General features: G+C 43.2%; 1 protein-coding gene across 1 annotated transcript in view; it reads left to right on the forward strand.

Annotated features, from left to right (window-relative positions):
• GRM1 (glutamate metabotropic receptor 1) overlaps nucleotides 1-15,343 on the forward strand; it is a 423,450-nt gene that overhangs the window by 120,031 nt on the left and 288,076 nt on the right. Inside the window, exon 3 of the mRNA XM_063443594.1 lies at nucleotides 4,618-4,867. Within this exon, the coding sequence (XP_063299664.1) occupies nucleotides 4,618-4,867 (250 nt within the window). The remainder of the gene's footprint in view (nucleotides 1-4,617; nucleotides 4,868-15,343) is intronic.

Here is a 15,343-nt window from a genome sequence, read left to right on the forward strand (position 1 = left end):
TAGATCAATACAAATATTCCGCAGACAACAGCTCTTCTTCCACAACAACAATCGTCCTGGGTTGCTGTATCTCTCATGCTGAGGGGACTTGCCAGCATTTCGGATGTGGACTGCTCTTGAGGGCGGGATCAGTCTGATATGCAAACGGTATAGGCTTTCTTTGTAATGGCTGCAGGGGTGGATCGAGATCCTTATCTCGGGAGGGGCACTGGTACATTATTTAAAGAAATAATCCATGCACAATCCACTTTAGCTCTCTGTGTATGGGGGTGCAGTGTGTGTGAGGGGTGCAGTGTGTGTGAGTGTATAGGGATGCATTGTGTGTGTGAGGTGGTGCAGTATGTGTATGGGAACAGGAGAGTTGTAGTGTGTATGTATTGGTGGCAATGTTTGTGTGTATTGGGTTGCAGTGTGTGTATTGGGGCAGTTGGTGTGTGAGGGGTGCAGTGTGTGTATTGGAAGGCAGTGTGTGTGTGTATTCAGATGCAGTGTGGGTGTGAGGGGGCAGTGTGTGTGTATTGGGAGCAGTGTGTTTGTGTATGTATTGGGGGAAGTTCTGTGTGTATTGGGGAGCAGTGTGTGTGTGTGTGTATGTATTGGGGAGCAGTGTGTGTGTAATTTTTTCTTATTGTTCATTTATAGTTATGTATTTAAAATAGAAATATGCTATTTTTCTACTGACTTAATTTCTATCAATTGATCTATTTGAAAGTGTTACACTAACCATTTTTAATCTAATTATTTTCCTATTTTGCATGTAGAATGTATACTATTAGGTCCCCCCCCCCCCCCCCCCAGTAAAATCTGTAAAATGAAAAAAAAGATATCCTTCTGAGAACCGAGGAAAAAAATTGTCTTTCAATTTCTTTCCAATTTTGATGAAAAGGAAGAGGAAGTTCCCAACATCCCAGCCTATCACATGACATATCACTGGAAAGCTCAGGATGTCCTCTTTACAATACAGAAAGGATTGATAGAGTAGCTCAAGAGAATAAAAGGAGATGCATGTGAACAAAATGTCCAGTACAGAGGACAGAAGTTAATGGGCTGGGTTCTCAGGAGGATATATATACCTGGAATCCAGCACCACCTCCCCACACTGTTTTCCACGCCTGCTCTGAAGTCACCGCTCAAAGAGAAGCATTTGATTTGGCCATTCTCACTAGCACAGAGCACATGCATGCTCTCTGAGCCTGTAATCAGAGGGAGGAGGTGCGGGAGAACACGGAAGGATATCTTTAAAAAAAATAAAAAATGAGTTAACTTAAAGTGTATAAGGAGGCTGGGACACACTTCCCGTTGCAGGCGCTGTCTGCAAAGGGAGAAGCACATTATTTCTGTCACCAGCGCAGTTTACGTTTTGATGACAGATGTAATATTTTCACAGATTTGATATTAGGCCGCTGGAACAGAGTTCTAACTCAGATGTGCCAGGGTTATTACCAGAGGTGTAACTAGAAATCAAGGGGCCCCGGTGCGAAAATTTCCCAGGGGCCCCCTGTACATCTACCCCTTGCCACCTTCCCCCATACATCTACCCTCCTCCTCCCATACGTTCACACCTACCCCACACATGCCAACAGATACACATGCAGACACACACATAGACACACACACACATACAGTGATATACAGATACACACACTCATACATACAAACACACACAGACACATACATACAGACCTAGACAAACATACAAACACACATGCATACAGACACACACAGACAACAGACATACACACACATGCATACAGACAGACACACACACACACACACACACAGACATACAAACACACAGACAGACACACACTTACATATAGACACACAGACAGACATACATACACACAGACAGACATACACACATACATACAGACACACAGACAGACATACACACACATATACATACATACAGACACACAGGCAGACATACACACAGACAAACATACATACACATACATACAGAGATTCATACAGACACACATACCTTTCCCTGGGGTTCAGTGGTTCAGGCTTCCTCCCACGCGGCTCCCGGTGGTTGCTGGGTGACCGTATCAGTCACTTCCTCCCAGCCTCTGAACTCATTAGAGGGGACCCGGTCGTGCTGTTAAAGCGCTGACCGGGCACCCTGGAAATACATAGCATTGGGTGGCCCTAACAGCATGGGCCCCTTCAATGTGGCTCTGGCAGTTACACCATGCGGGCCGGGGCTGCATAACTTATCGTCCGGAGCCGTGGTCGCAGGGGTCCTCAGGGCGGCCGGGCCCCCTGGAGCAACGGGCCTGGTCGCAGCTGGGACCCCTGCGACTGCTGTAGTTCTTCCACTGGTTGTTACTAGCCCCTAGCACAAAAGTATATATATATATGTATATATATATATGTATATATATATATATATATATATATGGGTATTTGGCTGTATGTGCATCATTTCAAGCAGAAATGCTGCACATACAGAATCCTATCATCATGACCACATATAAAACCATAAGTGGTCATGGTGGTTGGAGTAACCCTTTAAATTTAGTATCAGAACTTGCTTGAGCTTCTTTGTAGATAGTTACTTAGTTGCTATGTATTTGGGCCACCTTTCCCCCCCTATTTGTTGTTTTGCATTAGATTTCATTGTAATTTTATGTCTATATTATGATATCAAGAATTAAGACTAATGAAAAAGTGTTCACTTCCTGAAATCTATTTCCTGAAACAACAAAAGGCAAAATGTAATTTTTGATGATTGTATTATTGTAGAAATATTTTGTAGTGAAACTTCCACTCTGCTGTGTTTCTCTAACTATTTTTTGCTTCTATATTGTAGAAATATATTTTTATGTATTGCTATGCAATATTTTTTTTTGTAATTAAGATGTTTATTGAGATTTTTTCTTAACAAGACAAAAGTAAGGCTTCAGAAACAAATCTGCTAGCAAAGAATAATGGTAACAAGTCATCCAATGTGTAGGATTCCTGAAATATGGTGTCATGCTGGTATTAAATAATATGGAGAAGAGAGAGGCAAGAGAGAGGGGAAAGAATTATGCACACAGAATTATGCCACCAAAAGATTCAGTGGGTAGCTTGGAGGAGCAAAGGCCTCCATCTATGGGGTCCATGTTTTGAGAAAATAATCCAGTTGATGGCTGCGGTCAGTTTTTTTATTTTTTTCCATGCCAGATCCTGGTCGACCTTCCATGATTTGGCCAATTTGAGCAGTATGACTGCACAGACTCTATTCGATGCTTTCCTATGGGAAAAATCTGACGCTGGAGATCCGTGAGGACGTCCAGTATCAGATAACGGATGCAAAGTCTGTTATGAATCCGAAAGCGCCCCCAGTGGCTGTCTGAAAGACAGCCACAGAGGGGAGACTTAGAGCTGCAATGTAAACATTGCAGTTCACTGGAACTGCAATGTTTACATAGCAGCACTAAGTGCAATAGGGGCACAGCACCCAGACCACTTCAATTAGCTGAAGTGGTCTCGGTGCCTGGAGTGTCCCTTTAGCTGGAAATATTTCCTTTCCTAACTGGGATTATTGTAATAGTAGCATTCACCAGAGGACTGAATGCCAGTGTGTGTATCATTTAATTGGTGATTTTACACGCTTTTGTGCAGCACACCACATCAATTTTGCTTGTTGTTTTTGCATGTTGGGAGATGTACCTGTATTTCCTGTTGAGAGGGGGGGGGGCAACCTCAAGACATTGGGAGAGCTTTTGAAATATGGTCGCCCATGAGGGCTGGCTGATAGTGATGTCCCGAACAGTTCGCCGGGAACCGTTTGCGCGATGTTCGGTCCGCCCCCTATTCGTCGTCATTGAGTAAACTTTGACCCTGTACCTCACAGTCAGCAGACACATTCCAGCCAATCAGCAGCAGACCCTCCCTCCCAGACCCTCCCACCTCCATGACGAATAGGGGGCGGACCGAACATTGCGCGTGTTCGCGACTGCGAACACGCTATGTTCGCGACTGCGAACACGCTATGTTCGCGACTGCGAACACGCTATGTTCGCCAGCGAACGGTCCCCGGCGAACTGTTCGGGACATCACTACTGGCTGAACTTCGGGTCATGAGCACCATGCGTGCAGGTTCGTACCCTCTTCCCCGCATCCCCTGAAACAGTATGCAATATTCATTTTGAATAAAGCACATTAAAAAAGTCCAAACTAACATTGGCCAGATCTATATTTTGTATTCTATATCTATTTCTGATTCACAGAAAGACATTTACATATTTTATGAATATTAAATGTACTCACAGAAAGGTTCAACTGTTATTTTGTATTGCAACAATACATGAAACAAAAATGCTGTTAACGTGCCTAAAAACCTCCAGATATTTTCATTTAAATTATACAATGATACGAATAAGGTTACTTACAATGTTAAAATTGTCCTCATATTTATCATATCAAGCCTTGGGCAAGGATTTCCCATCTGAAAGATTTCTACTATTACTTTATCCTTGTCTGTAAATATTTTCTGATGCCAACACAAGCTCGAAGCTATGGAAGCCAATGACACATTATCTAAAAATGTTAACTGTTTCAACAACTGGCATTGAGGATTACACTACAGCAAACATAACCTGATAAATGTGTATGCTTTGTTTTAAGGAAACTATGGAGAAAGTGGAATGGAAGCATTTAAGGAACTAGCGGCACAAGAAGGCCTATGTATTGCCCACACAGACAAAATCTACAGCAATGCAGGAGAAAAGAGCTTTGATCGATTACTTAGAAAATTACGTGAGAGATTACCGAAGGCCAGAGTTGTTATCTGTTTCTGTGAGGGCATGACAGTGAGAGGAATTCTAATGGCTATGAGGCGCTTAGGAGTGTCTGGAGAATTTCTACTCATTGGAAGGTAAGTCACCTTAACTTTTTTTGCTCTAGCTGGTGATAACATCGGTGAGTCTATCAATATCTGTCTGTTTCTATATGTATGTATATATGTATCGTTTTAAACTCAAATTGTATTTTATATATATATATATATATATATATATATATATATATATATGCTATCTTTCATGAACTAAATAATAATACAATGGGGGTTTGTCATGGAGCTCCTGTACTTTGAGTGAGTACCTCCCCCAAGTACCTCCCCCAAGTCCTCTGGACCACTTCAGACCCAGTCTCCAAAGCTTGACTGGTGTCTCTCAGGAAATATTCCACCTAACCGGGCCACAGCTCTCTTCTTCCAGACAGTTATCTGCCTTTGTTTCTTCTGTTCCTCTCCCAGGCAGGTATTGAACCTATGCCCACACTTTGATCTGCTACTGCCTTTACAAAGGCACATGTGGCTCATAAGCCTAGCTCTTTTTAGACTTGGCCCAAGATCCAGGTACTAAGCAACCAACCAACAGGACCAAAGAATATGTTACTGGAATTCCCCCAAAAATCAACCAGGTGTCACGGCTCCCTGCTCACCACATTGCGTGTTTGTGCCCAACAGGCACGACCGCGTCGACAAGCTGACCTTACCTGCTAGGCCGCGAGATGGGAACCGCTCCTCCGCATCCTCTGGGCAGTTTTCCCAAAACAAAGATGGCGCCGACCATGCGGTCGCGGCCATCAATAGCTCTGCCCCCAGTCCTTGTTTTTTGAACAAGGACTAGTCTTTGCCAACTTGTCCGTAAGCATGTGGTGAAAACCATAGAAATAAAAACAAATATATATGACTTGAAAAATAATAAACAACATAAAATACTACATCAAATATATAATACACTTACCACTTTCCAAACTGTGGAAAAACACAGATATAAAGATAGTCAGTTTTTTGCACTTTCCTAATTCGCATATTGTGATAGTATAAGTTCATGCATTTTTCAATTTAAACAACAGAGGGCAATGGAGAGTCATCACAAGTCTAATAAAATCACCTTTTAAAACAAGGGTATCTCAACCTTGCAGACCCAAACCATGGGGGAAAGCAGTAAGAATGGACCCTGTGTACCTGCCTCTCCAAAACAAAATCCTATTCCAGGCCAGGGCCCATAGTCAATCGGAAGGGGACTGACCTGCAGTCTTCTCCAAGTGACAAAGCAACAGAGGATTCCGTTACAGGGGTGTGAATCCATTGTCTAGCCTCCAATTAGTGGTGTTCTTATCAACCACCCCCTTAAGTTAAACACACCCTACCTACTTCCATTACCCTAGTTGTTGTGAGGGGGGCTATTAAACTAACCACTGCAAAATAATAAAATGATACTAAGCTATAGAAGTCTTCTGCCCCCAAAAAGGTCAAATTCAAAGGGAATTATAAATAAACAAATAAATAAATCGAAATGCAATAAAAATAATCTATAAGAGCACAGGTCCCTTGGATGTCCCTCAGGGGTGTATGCCAGGAGGCAGGTGGGCTTATATGCACCTGCTACAACCCCGCACTTTCCTCTTGCTCTTCCTTTCATTTCCTCTTTTCCTCTCCCTAATGCATAGTTCTCCTTGCTTTATCTATACCCTGGGGCTTGGAGTATGGCCCAGTTGGTAATCATAACGCGGCATACCTGCCTGCTCAACAAAAAATGCACTAAATATAGGCCCTATCGGGAGCTGAGTGGCTGTGGTTACACCGTTTCACCTAAAATAATGTTGTCAGTTACTGTACTTGATATCACAACGCTGTTAAACGCACCTGAAAGTAAATGTGTAAGGGGACCTGTGCATTCAATTTTTGATACTGAGGGACCTGCGAGTCCTATGCTCTACTCTCTAACTGAAAGATAAAAAACAACTTAATCTCAATAAAAAGAAATTTACACACACAAAAAAAAAATCTATATTCTACCCTCCAGGGTCAGACTTTCCCCCATATGAAAGCATTGATTCAGTGCTTTCCTATAGGGAGATCTAATGCGTGCGCAGCATTTGGCACACATGCGCATTAGACACCGCTCGTCACGGGACAAGGAGGGGGCGGAGCTTCAACCCAGTACTGAGGCACATCGGCGCTGGGATCAGGCAAGTAAATAAAGGGTATAATAAAACCACTATTTACCCGGGAAGGGGGGGGGGGCCCGAGGGTGGCGGGAGGCAGAGGGATCGGTAGTGCCAGCTTTGTATTCCTGGCACTACAGTATCCCTTAAGTCATTAGCTTCATTCTTGTGAGTGTTTTATTTATTTATCTCACTACTAGTGTTTTAAATAGTTGATGCACTATATTTTTTAATTATTTCTTGTAAGGGCATATGTTTAAATAAATACTAAGATAAATTGGATTTATATATCTTTGCACCAAGTGTGATTTACTTAATGACACAAAGTAAGTGTGATTTGTTTATTTACAAAAAGTCACTATAGGGATATTTGAATATTTATGGCGTGGATTGAGATTACACACAAGGTGTAAGAGCTGCATTTATTAAAAATGTATATATTGAGAATGATATTCACTATATTGATTACATTTATTAAACCCAAATTGTTGATTATGTGCATTTTAAAGTGACAAGTAAATGTTAGGTCTGGCTACTTTTTCTATTTAGTTAAACCAATATATATACATATGTGCTAAATGAAAGGAAAAGTGCCTTTACTGCTAATTAGATTATTAGATTTTAGTGCATTGCCCAAAGCCAAATGATGCATGATAAGAATGCGTGAGTCACGACAAATCCCACAGAGGAGAATAATAAGGATATAATCAAGTAAACATGGGGCTTAATGTCAGTGTATGCAGCAATATAGTTAAAGTCGTGAACATGGCACACTGCAGTATATATTACCAAGAGGATGAGTAATTTTGCTCACATTACATGATTGTTGTATAAATCAACATGACTGAGTCATAAACCGTGTGTTTATTTGTCATAAGACCTTGTTAAACGGCAGAGAAAGTAGATCGTTTAAATTACTTTAAAATGTGTTTCTATCCTGCATGGAGTTTTGAGTTCTGATTTGACAGTTATTTAGTGAAGAATAATATGTCCAATTTAACAGGAAATATGAAATAATAAAAAATGTAAAAATTAGAGAAAGCTGTTTTCTTCAATTTTGTTCCCATCCTCTGTAAAGTTACATTTTAAGAAGGAAAACTCTACCGAACATTTTTATAAACCCGTCTGTGTCCCTTTGGTATATTTATAATTATGCTTATTTTCTTTCCCTTTTTCTTTTATCTTTTTTCTAACAATAGAGTAATGGATATTGATATCTATATCTAGCTGACATTAACCATCGTGTTGTTATACTCTTAAGTTTACTGTTGTTTATACATTGGATATGTATGTGTAAAATGTATACCTGGGTTATGTATCTCTCTCTATGTCTAGTTCTCTCTACTATATGTGTTATCTGTCTTTATGCACCGTACTAATAGACAAGTCTTTTAGAACTATTTTTGTATTTCTTTTAAAGGGATGCACTAAGCACCCCTTTAATGTAGTGGATGTGGTGCAAAGAGACTACCCATGCATTCTGACAAAAGGCAGTGTTTTAATTTGTCACTTAAGCCACCTCTTGTGACTGTCACTTAGATAGCCACTAGAGTCTCTTCCAGGTGCCGTCTTGCAATTTTTGGAGGATCGATATTTAGCTTTTTTATGCTTTGCATTAATACATTGAATGCTCCCCATAGAGTTGCACTGATCTAATGTGGAGGTGCTGATTGGTGCACTATTTGCACTAGCCCACCAGTGCTCCCTTATGGGAAATAATTTGATTGGCAGAGGTCATCTGCAATGATGATGGCTGCAGTGGCAAGACATGAAACTAAAAGTAACTTAAACTATTTATGTTGCTATTATATTAGGAAATTGTGAGGGGGGAGGGAAATTGCCCTGTCTCTTTCCTTCCTGCTAAGGAAATTGTGAGGGGTGTGTGTGTGCTAATTTCACTAGAGCTCTCTCGCATCATTTCTTACATTTTACTGTTTTTGCATTTGAAAGGGTGGTAGATATTTCGTTAAAATATTTCTGGCATTTACCATATGAAATTTAAGATGTCTCATCTTACACAAAACATGTTTTTTTGAACATAATCAAAAAATGTAATAACTCCGGATATTGTAATGAGTAATCAATAAATAAAGAAGCTGTGGAAACTGTAATAATTCATTAATAAAACAGCCTTTTAGATTTAAGGCAAATGGTCACTTGAGGTGAGACCTCATTTTTCTTCCCTAGACACTGGCATTTAAGTGACTTTTCAGTTAGCAAGAGTGCATATTGTCTCTGCAGTGAGCTGGCTTTGCAATGACAATAAGTAATCACTGGTTGTGTGTGTGCCCTAGCTCCATAGAAGCCACTGTGCCAGAATGATATTGACCAGACTTCTATTGAGTGAGTAGTGCATTGACAGCCGATGCCAACTAAACGAGAACATACCGTACTGCAAGCAGAAACAGAGTGAGCTCCAATACGGAAGTCACCAATCGTTAGAAAATGATTCCCTGTTAGTGATTGATTGATTCATTACATCCATCCACTGACTTGCTATATACTTATTCTTTCTGCCTGGTCAGGAATACCATTTGCAGCATGCTTGGGGAACAAATCACTGAGACAACATGTCGTTCGGAGCTTACTCCACCCATTTAATGGTGGAACAAAGGTTTTTTACAGAGAGGGTGTCTAGGTGGATCCCAGGAACATTAATAAAAACAGTAAGACTTATCAATAAATTAATACATGGATACATTAATTATACCTCGAGAATAGTGATGTCCCGAACGATTCACTGGCGAATAGTTCCTGGCGAACATAGCATGTTCGCGTTCGCCACGGATGGCGAACATATGCAATGTTCGATCCGCCCCCTATTCGTCATCATTGAGTAAACTTTTACCCTGTACCTCACAGTCAGCAGACTCATTCCAGCCAATCAGCAGCAGACCCTCCCTCCCAGATCCTCCCCTCCTAGACAGCATACAATTTAGATTAATTCTGAAGCTGCATTCATCTTTTTTTTATTCTTTTTATTTTTTTTGTGTTTGTGTTTATTATACATGATCCCCCCATAGCCAGTAGCCTGTGTTTATTATACATTATCACCCCCCATAGCCAGTAACCTGTGTTTATTATACATGATCCTCCCATGGCCAGTAACCTGTGTTTATTATACATTATCCCCCAATAGCCAGTAACCTGTGTTTATTATACATTATCCCCCCATAGCCAGTAACCTGTGTTTATTATACATTCCCCCCCATAGCCAGTAACCTGTGTTTATTATACATTATCCCTCCCATAGCCAGTAACCTGTGTTTATTGTACATTATCCCCCCCATAGCCAGTAACCTGTGTTTATTATACATTATCCTCCCATAGCCAGTAACCTGTGTTTATTATACATTATCCCTCCATAGCCAGTAACCTGTGTTTATTATACATTATCCCCCCATAGCCAGTAACCTGTGTTTATTATACATTATCCCCTCCCCCATAGCCAGTAACCTAAAGATTACTTAGTATTAGTAAATAATATGCCCCTACTCGCTATACCGCGAGTAGGGGCATGTCTAGTAAGCAGTGAGCAGCCTGTGGCTGCTCACTGTAAAAAAAAACCTAATAACCTCCCTCCCCCCTTGCGCGGCTGGTGGGGGCCCCATAAATAACAATAAGGGGGGACCTACTGTCCTCCCCCCTGGCCCCCACCCCTGAGTGGTGGGTGGGGGCCCTAAATAAAGATGGGGGGACGACCTACTGTCCTCCCCCCGGCCCCCACCCCTGAGCAGTGGGTGGGGGCCCTAGATAAGAATGGTGGGGGGGACCTACCATCCTCCACCCTGGCCCCCACCCCTGAGCGGTGGGTGGGGGTCCTAAAAAAACAATAAGGGGGGGACCTACTGTCCTCCCTCCGTGGCCCCCACCCCTGAGCGGTGGGTGGGGGCCCTAAATAAAGATAGGGGGGCGACCTACTGTCCTCCCCCCGACCCCCACCCCTGAGCAGTGGGTGGGGGCCCTAGATAAGAACAGTGGGGGGGACCTATCGTCCTCCCCCCTGGCCCCCACCCCTGAGCGGTGGGTGGGGGCCCTAAAAAAACAATAAGGGGGGAACCTACTGTCCTCCCCCTGGCCCCCACCCCTGAGCGGTGGGTGGGGGGCCCTAAATAAAGAGAGGGGACCTACTGTCCTCCCCCTGGCCCCCACCCCTGAGCAGTGGGTGGGGGCCCTAGATAAGAATGGTGGGGGGGACCTACTGTCCACCCCCGGCCCCCACCCCTGAGCAGTGGGTGGGGGCCCTAGATAAGAATGGTGGGGGGACCTACCATCCTCCCCCCGGCCCCCACCCCTGAGCGGTGGGTGGGGGCCCTTAAAAAACAATAAGAGGGGAACCTACTGTCCTCCCCCCTGGCCCCCAACCCTGAGCGGTGGGTGGGGGCCCTAAATAAAGAGAGGGGGGGACCTAATGTCCTCCCCCCTGCCCCCACCCCTGAGCAGTGGGTGGGGGCCCTAGATAAGAATGGTGGGGGGGACCTACTGTCACCCCCCCGGCCCCCACCCCTGAGCGGCGGGTGGGGGCCCTAAATGAAAATCCCCCCCAATCAAGGTGACTAGGGGTCCCAAGCCCCCCCCCCCACCCAAATCAAACTATCCCCTACCTACCCCCTCACCTTAAAAATAGTGAGGGGGGAATAAAATAACTAACCTGTAAAAAAAAATTAAACTTACTCTTTGACGTCTTCTTTTTTCTAAAATCTTCATTTTTCAAAAGGGCAAATAAAAAGCCATCATACCCGTCGAACTTAAAATAAAATAAAAAACTTGAGCGCAAAAAAAAAACCTGACGAAGAAGAAAAAATCTGACCGCCAAAAAATAATCCATCTTCACCCATGGAGGGCTCCGCGCAGACTAAGCTACGCAGGGCGGGGGAAGGCTTATAAAGCCTTGCCCCGCCCTGCAGTTAGGCTAAGAACACTCTGATTGGTGGGTTTAAGCCAATCAGAGTGCTCTTTGTCATTTTACACAGCGTTGGAAAGTTCTTTGGAATTTTCCCACGCTGTGTAAAATGACACAGAGCACTGCGATTGGATGGCCTAAAAAAACAATAAGAGGGGGGCACCTGTATTTCAAGCCATCCAATCACAGTGCTCTGTGTCATTTTACACAGCGTGGGGAAATTCCAAAGAACATACCCACGCTGTGTAAAATGACACAGAACACTGTGATTGGATGGCTTGAAATACAGGTGCCCCCCTCTTATTGTTTTTTTAGGGCCCCCATCCACTGCTCAGGGGTGGCGGCCGGGGGGACAGTAGGTCCCCCCCCTTATTGTTTTTTTAGGGCCCCCACCCACCGCTCAGGGGTGGGGGCCAGGGGGGAGGACGGTAGGTCCCCCCCCACCATTCTTATCTAGGCCCCCCACCCACCGCTCAGGGGTGTGGGCCGGGGGGGAGGACAGTAGGTCCCCCCCATCTTTATTTAGGGCCCCCACCCACCGCTCTGGGGTGGGGGTCAGGGAGGCAGTAGGCCTCCCCTTATTGTTTTTTTTAAGGGCCCCCACCCACCGCTCAGGGGTGGGGGCCGGGGGAAGGACGGTAGGTCCCCCCACCATTCTTATCTAGGGCCCCCACCCACCGCTCAGGGGTGGGGCCGGGGGGGAGGACATGCATCAACTGTGTAATTCTCCATGGGAGTTTTGCCATGGATCTCCCTCCGGCATGCCACAGTCCAGGTGTTAGTCCCCTTGAAACAACTTTTCCATCACTATTGTGGCCAGAAAGAGTCCCTGTGGGTTTTAAAATTCGCCTGCCTATTGAAGTCTATGGCGGTTTGCCCGTTCGCGAACATTTGCGGAAGTTTGTGTTCGCCGTTCGCGAAAGGGAAAATGTCATGTTCGCGACATGACTGCTCGTGAAAGAGAGCTGTCTTGGTGTATGAACCAATAAAAAGTGAATATGTGATAAGGAGATGTATGCCAGCCTCTTGCTTTGATTACGATTAATGTTAGAAACCAAGTAGGACAGTGTGCATCATTTCCAAGAAAAGATGGGACATTCTAAAAAATAGAGGCCTGCTAAAGTACAAGTTCAATTTAAGTACTCTTATTGTGCATGTGGGAAATTTCTCTGCTATCCTGAACAGCAGAACACAAAATAAATAAAATAATATAGAGGGACATAATAATTTTGTAATAATAAATTCAGGACATTTTAGAGTTATGGTACACTTCCTGAGAGACAACAGTTTATCTTAACGTAAGAAGAGTTTGGAATACAATATGCCCCAATACAAATTATAAATATAGCAAACATATTATACATCATACATCATAAAAAAGATACACAGGAGGACCTCCCAGCCTGCTATTAGCCATTTGACTTATACACATCTTTCACAATCGAATACAGCAGTAATATCTATAATTTAAGTTCATAATATAATAAATACATATACACATACTGTTTGTACTTTAAAGGAACACTATAGTCACCTAAATTACTTTAGCTAAATAAAGCAGTTTTAGTGTATAGATCATTCCCCTGCAATTTCACTGCTCAATTCACTGTCATTTAGGAGTTAAATCACTTTGTTTCTGTTTATGCAGCCCTAGCCACACCTCCCCTGGCTATGATTGACAGAGCCTGCATGAAAAAAAAACTGGTTTCACTTTCAAACAGATGTAATTTACCTTAAATAATTGTATCTCAATCTCTAAATTGAATTTTAATCACATACAGGAGGCTCTTGCAGGGTCTAGCAAGCAATTAACATAGCAGGGGATAAGAAAATCTTAATTAAACATAACTTGCAATAAAGAAAGCCTAAATAGGGCTCTCTATACAGGAAGTGTTTATGGAAGGCTGTGCAAGTCACATGCAGGGAGGTGTGACGGGTTCATAAACAAAGGGATTTAACTCCGAAATGGCAGAGGATTGAGCAGTGAGGCTGCAGGGGCATGTTCTATACACCAAAACTGCTTCATTAAGCTAAAGTTGTTCAGGTGACTATAGTGTCCCTTTAAGTAAATGAACTGCAAACACAGATAATTATGACATATGTAGATGTTCATAATACATTGGCAACAGATCACAATACTGGGCATCAGAGTAACCAAATGAAGTACAGCTGATGTCCTAATGACAATCTGGCTTAAAAAAGATCTTATAGAACAGGGTGTTCAATAGTTATTGTTTTTCTTCTAGCATTTGGGCATAACTTTTAGTTTTTTTCTTTATTAGACAATCAATAGCTCATTCATACCTTGTATATGTCACTAAACTGTCATAGGAATGCATGATGTGCTGTAATTTACTACACAATGAACTTACAAAAGACTATCAGTGTCTGACAACCTATCAAACAAAGACAGTTCTGTAGACGTCTTTCTCTACAGGGATCTCTTCGCTATTGTGTGATCTGGATGACCCAAATCCTTGTTAAGTTTACCTATGGGCTCTAGAGAAAATCCATCTGAAGTCTATAATCTCAGAATTCTTACTCAGGAGCTTCCTGTTACATTATTTGTTCGTAAGGACCCAATCCCTTAAATATTCAGGTGACATGTTCAAAGGGCAAACTAGAGGGCTAACAGTTGCACATTGGCCCGTCCAATGCTTCCTGAAACAAGCATGTCAAACTCGAAGGCTAGCACGGGCCAAATAAATAAGGTTGAAGTTCAAGTGGGCCGCAATAAAACCCCAAACTAAAATTTTCATACAAATGTAGGTTTGTTTTGAAAAGTACAGTATAAAAAAAAAAAAAAAAAAATCCCCCTCTTCTAAACCCCAGCCCCCTCCTCTACTAAATCCCAGCCCCCCCCCGGTATTAAATCACAGAACCCTTCTCAACCAAACCCAGGCCCTTGTTTTAAAAAAAAACAAAAACAATACTAGCCAACAAGCAGACTCCACTCACATTGCTGCTACTAGTATGCGACTCTAGAGTCCAGCCTCTTTTATACCCCCCATTGGCGCCGTCTGCACCCTGTGCCAAAGTGGATCCTCCCGCTACTCCTTGAAACCCTGTGAAGGTGGAGCAGGTTGATGTCACATCGGAATGTGACGTGGCTTTGGTGCCTCCGTGCACCTCCAGGTCCTCCACTGTCCAACCGCAGCCATCGCAACACTGACCAACACACACTAACTCACAGACACACACTCACTGGCAGACACACACTCACTGACAGACAGATACACACTCACTGACAGACAGAAAGTCAACACACACACTGACAGACACACACATTTACACATTCTTTCACACACTGACAAGTAATTTTATTTATTGCTCCCTAACTTTGGGAGCTGGTGTCCCAGGGGTCCAGTTGTGATCTTCTCTCTGGAGATCTCCCTCCTGTTCCTCACTGCTCCTTCACGCATGCAGTTTAGTGATGCCGGGCTGGAATGACGTAATATTCCAGCACCCGGCATCACTACAGAGGGTGCGCGT

Source organism: Pelobates fuscus, chromosome 2 (assembly GCF_036172605.1).
Source record: "Pelobates fuscus isolate aPelFus1 chromosome 2, aPelFus1.pri, whole genome shotgun sequence".
Taxonomy (NCBI): Eukaryota; Metazoa; Chordata; class Amphibia; order Anura; family Pelobatidae; genus Pelobates; species Pelobates fuscus.